This window comes from Erigeron canadensis, chromosome 7 (genome assembly GCF_010389155.1).
Source record: "Erigeron canadensis isolate Cc75 chromosome 7, C_canadensis_v1, whole genome shotgun sequence".
In the NCBI taxonomy this organism is placed as follows: Eukaryota; Viridiplantae; Streptophyta; class Magnoliopsida; order Asterales; family Asteraceae; genus Erigeron; species Erigeron canadensis.
This window is the reverse complement of record NC_057767.1, coordinates 10070246-10075614: the sequence shown is the minus strand read 5'-3', so window position 1 is coordinate 10075614 and position 5369 is coordinate 10070246. Positions and strand designations below refer to the sequence as shown.

At 33.1% G+C, this 5369-nt stretch overlaps 1 protein-coding gene across 2 annotated transcripts; it reads right to left on the bottom strand.

Moving 5' to 3' along the window:
- Window positions 1–224: 224 nt before the first annotated feature.
- On the bottom strand, window positions 225–3541 carry LOC122607572 (eugenol synthase 1-like). Of its 2 annotated transcripts, XM_043780578.1 has the most exons (6): window positions 2996–3541; window positions 2669–2779; window positions 2413–2547; window positions 2070–2310; window positions 485–688; window positions 225–393 (listed from the first exon to the last, which is right to left on the bottom strand). In XM_043780578.1, exons 1-6 carry the CDS (start codon window positions 3179–3181, stop codon window positions 227–229), a joined length of 1044 nt encoding a protein of 347 aa, XP_043636513.1. In that variant the 5' UTR covers window positions 3182–3541; the 3' UTR covers window positions 225–226. The 2 variants fall into 2 exon arrangements, with proteins under 2 accessions (XP_043636513.1, XP_043636514.1); XM_043780579.1 differs by lacking the exon at window positions 2669–2779 and having other exon boundaries at window positions 2996–3539.
- Window positions 3542–5369: the final 1828 nt, after the last annotated feature.

Below are 5369 nucleotides of genomic sequence, written 5' to 3'. Positions count from 1 at the left end.
TTTATTTTCTTTCTTTTCCCTCTATATTTTAACGTTATGTCAATCATAAGCCAAGTTATCATGATACACAACTAGTCCATGATGATAAAATTTATTTAAATAGGAGTTTTAATTATAAGCCAAGTTCTTGCTTCTTTCTTCTTTTTTTTTTTTTACTATCAATTCAAAAAGTTCATAAGCACATTGCATATATCCAATTATCTAAATTTGTAACTCATTCAAAGTTTCAAACAAATTGATCAAGGAATTCATTAACAGTAGTGTACTTTACATCCGGATAGAGCTCTGTAGCCTCAATACCAAATGACGAGTCTATCTCAAAGTTGGTCAGATCTCCCTTCACGAAAATTGCATGGCTAATCGCTAACGCAACATTCATCGGAAATGTAGAATCTGAAACAATAGTCACGGAAACAAACCCGCATTAATAAAAAAAAAAAATTGACCAAACCAGATTGTTTTTTTCTTAGTTTTGGTTGCATACCTTGGATGTGTTTCAAAATTTGTTCTTCAGGAACATAAGTTTTCTCCAAGGATTTCCCAATCTTCTTCTCCCATAGGGAAACAAGTTCATTTAAAGAGCAGATGTTATTAGGGGGTTTAATGTAAAGAATCTTGTTTAATGTTCTTGGATCATCTACAGCTTTGATTGTATAGGTACCAATGTCATGCTCTTCATTAAAAACAGCTACAAATACAAATAAACAAATATGGATCATGGTAATATTCAACTCAATATAATAGAAAAAGTCATAACGGGCTGACTTTATATTCAAATGATCTGAAACTAACCTGTTTGACTAATGATTGATCAAGTCACCTAAGTTTTATCTACGTTAATTAGTAGGTTGCGGGTCATTGTTGAAAATTTCTGGCTGAATTAAGTAATTTCGAATTATTAACCCACATCTGGGTTGCATGTAAGAATTGGCCGAGAATTTGAAATTGGATCAGGGGTCGACTGGTCGAGCCAGGAAATCGGTCAACAGCTCTGAATCTGGTCAACTTTGGTCAAAATCAGCTGACTCAGTCAACATTCGGCTCCCTCGGGTCCAATTTTCTTCTATCTATACTATATTAATAAACAAACTACCCTACCTTTTTCAACTCTCACCTTTAAAATATCCAAAATACCCTTAATTTTCAACACATTCCTAACTCACACACTAAATCTACCTAAATATCTAATATATCCCTAAAATATTTTACTCTCATATTTATCCAAACTATCTATCTCTTTTTATTAAATAATTACCACCTAATATCTATATAATATTATTAATAAAGTTATTTACAAAAGATACATCCCTTAACCATAAAATAACTACACAACCATTTACATCGATTACTTTTAGATTAATAACCATACCGTTAATTATCACCACAGCCACTAGCACCACGCCACGCGTTGCCGCCACTGTCGCCGCATTGCGCGGGTACCCATCTCGTTTGTATTAATAGAATCGTAAGTTGGTTTAAATCTATGTTTCTAAAACAGTAAGTTTACATTTGTAATTTATTACATATAGTTTTATAAATTATTATTTTTATATATAAAAAAAAAATCCAATTTGGGTTCTTAACCTCTCTGAGTCCGAGTTTTCAAAACACTACCCATCAATAAAAACCCGAGTTGATAGATCCTAGATTCCTAAATATGACTAGGGCCATCAATTGGGTCAGGTTTGGATTGTTCGGTTTAGGATTAAAATTTCCGAACCATATCTGACTCACTAAAAGTTTGAGGGAAAAAGTTCAATTCTAGCACACTACCTAAGCATGAACCTCACCCCCGAGACCTAGCTGAATGCTTTATAATGTATTATAAATGAAAACAAAATCAAACTCATTTTGACCATACCTAATCCAATCAAGCCAATTATGACCAATGAGCTCTTAATTTAGTGGTCCAAGAGAAAGGTAAGAAACTTTGCCTCCGTTGAGTTTCAACTCGGGCTAATAACTAACTTGTTGAAAACTAACTATTAACAACTAACATTTGCCGTTTATTAAAATAAAAAAAAAACTATGGCCATCGTAAACTAGTAAGGTTACAAGTTTTCTATTACCTTGGGGGTTGCCGTCACCGGGTATGGTTACTTTATCTCTAGGAGGTGTAGCTTCAGCTATAGGTTGAGCCAATCTAGGCAGGAAGATGCCCCCAAAACAGTTACTAACAATATATGTGTATGGGATCCTTTGCGCCTCAATTGCTCTACGGATTTGAATCTTTTCATCAAATGTCTTACTAGCTGGCTCAACCGCGGATTGATGATCCACATCTACTCCAAACTCAGATGGTAAAAACCTCTACATCGAACCAATATATCAATCAAAGTTAGTAACCAAGCCATTTTTTCTCATATTAGTAAGTAAAAATGATCAAATATCTTGTAACAGGGAAATATTCACCTTAATATTCCCAGATTCTTTGATAGCATCTATAATTTTGGTCTGATTTGGTATTTGCATCTTACCAACGGTAGAAATTACGATATCGACCTGCTTCATTGCCTTTACTAAACTTTCATGATCATTCAAATCTCCCTGATACATCATCATTACACGCTCTTGATTCATTGCTAATTTCAACTCATGTAAAATCTTAAGTTAATTAACAAGCAGGTTACGACCATTTTGAAGACCATCATAATGACTAAAACGGTACCTGGGCGATATGGTGGTGTAATGGGGGCGGCGGTGGTGAGGTGAAAGGTGGTAGTGGAGTGCGGCGGTAGCGGGGGTGGTGCCGATATGGTGGCGGCGATGACGGGTGGTGCTGATATGCAATTTATTGATGTAATGTGATTTTATTGAAAACCGAAACTTAATATTAAAAAATAAAAAAAAATTCAAATTGCTAGTAAGTGTAGATATGATTAATGAACTTGTTTCACATATAACTATAACTAATACACTAATTAATACTAACTTACTAAGTAACTGCAATAGTAGCTATATGAACTATCAATTTAGGAAGCGAAATGAAACATACGTAACCAAGAGTGACCCCAGAGTTCTTGAAGCTCTCAACAAGCTTATTTTTCACGGGGTCCGCAACAGTGGATTCGCGAACCAAAACGAAGGTCGGGTGGCCAGCCTTTACGCTTGCTTCGACTATGAACTTTCCGATGTACCCGGTTCCTCCTATGACCAAAATCTTGCTTTTCTCACTTGCCATTAATTAAAGACAAACGCAAATTGTATCCAAGATGTGGTCAAAGTGGTGGACCAGGTGAAACAAAGCACAAAGTGTCCTGAATATTTGGTTGTCTTATTTAACAAAGTATGCAGTTTCCGTTATAAACAAATGGTATCTTGGTTTTATTTATGAGTTCAGAGATTTAAATCTTCATTGGATCTTGCTTGGAATAATGAAGTTATATGTTGGACTTTGATACATATCATTATTATTTGATTTATTTGCATTCACGAAAAAAAATAAAATTGAGAAACATGTGGGAGAAAACTGATGTCAAGGGTTTTTTATTTGGTGTATGACTGTATGCATGTTATCCAACCGGCCGCCAGCCCACGATTAGAATTAATCTATTGGCACCCGCGACCTTTAATGATTGAGCCTTTCAAATCGAAAAGATATTATTTTATCTTAAACGATTTTATTGGTACCAATTCAACCACCTATTTTCAAACAAATAAGTCAAACAAACTACATAAAAATCAACATATTTATTTCTTGAGTTAGTTAACGACTAGTTCAACTAGTCAGAGGTATCCCAGGTTTTACCAAAATTTTGAGTTCGATCTTTAGGGATGACAATTTTTTGGATTTTTTGCTCGTACATGCAAAACTTCACCTATATACGGTAAGTTTTCCTGATGTCGCCATAGAATGTTCGGGGAAAAAAAAAGTTAGTTGAACATAATCTGTCATTTAATTGCCGAATTAACATACCATTAGTTAAGAAACCATCTCCCACTCTTAGCTTTTCTAATTAGTTACTTTTGAGCTTTTCACATTGGTCATCTTACAAGAATAGGTATTTCATACTCGTATCTGTTTTGTTTTTTTTGTTTTTTTTTTTAATTACGGTTCTTATTTTAGTATGTTTATAAAGTATAGAATTTTACAGTAAAAGTTATGAAATGTGATGAATGCAATACATTTTAGGAGTATGATATAACCTCTCGATATTATAAACCTTTAACATGTATCTTAAATTCTTAAACATTGTATTGTTAAGTTACACAATAAACATTACCATTTAACATCACGACAATAATGTAAACAATGATACGAGAAAATACATAACTACTCGTGTCCACAGCAAGTGATCAACATCGCAAAAAAGGATTCTGATGACCATTTTTAAACCGCGACTATATTCTATATATATATATATTATTGTCGTCGAGCGCTGGTAACCAGGATTGGATCGGTGAAGACCATTTGGAGGCTGCTCAAAATTCCAGGGCCCAACTTTTAATGGGCTCCAAGTTTGTCTGTGGCTTTCAAGTTTGAAACTTTGAATCTATATGAGAATGGACTAGTTTCATTTTCTTTTATAGTTTTATCTAACATCTAATTATTATAGTTGATTCTCCTCCGTCTCATTTTAGTTGTCATATTGACTAATTTTGACCGTAAATAACTTTGTTTGTGTCATGTAATACTTGATATAAAATATATAAATGGATTGAGTTTTTAATGTACTTTTCGTTCATATAAGTTTCATCAACTACTATATAGTACAAACAAAGTTATTTACGGTCAAAGTTAGTTAACATGACAACTAAAATGGGACGGAGGGAGTAACTAATTATTATAGTTTTATATTTACATAAATCCTGTTTCTATAATTATTATATAATAGTTTAGTTTGATCTAGAATAAATAAAATTACAATTATTATGTATTAATACAAGTTCAGACCAAGAAAATAATTAAACAAAAAATGCCTCTAAAAAATAAAAGTTTAAAAGTTTTTCGCGGCTTAAAATTGGGATTTATTTAGCTTAAATAATGAATTAATATTTCGAAAAACTTTATTTATTGATGCTTAATTTATAGTAAGATTTGATCCCTTTTTTCTTTTTCTTTTTTTTTTCTTTTTAGCGGCATAAAGATTTGTCCCTCTTTAGCACTTATTAGACTTAGGTCCGCGTAATGCAACGGCGGGTGGCGTAGGTGGTGACGGTGGTGGGGCGGCATGGGGACGTCAATAGTGGTGAATGTAAAAATAATTGATGTTAAAAGTGATAGTGTAGTTATTTTATGGGTTCAAGGATGTATATTGTAAGTTATTTCATTAAGGGTATTATTGATATATTAGGTAGAGATGTTTAAATTAGTAAATAAAGGAGAGATACATTTTTGGTTTTTAAAGACGGAAAGTTTTAGAAAAAAA

Bases quoted from the DNA above. Each gene is read 5' to 3' on its own strand.
- LOC122607572 (XM_043780578.1), bottom strand. From the start codon at position 3,181: ATGGCAAGTGAGAAAAGCAAGATTTTGGTCATAGGAGGAACCGGGTAC. The intron at 2,780-2,995 runs GTATGTTTCATT...ATTGCATATCAG, and splicing joins CTGGGGTCACTCTTGGTTAC to CACCACCCGTCATCGCCGCC. The intron at 689-2,069 runs GTAATAGAAAAC...TTGTATTTGTAG, and splicing joins CGGTGACGGCAACCCCCAAG to CTGTTTTTAATGAAGAGCAT.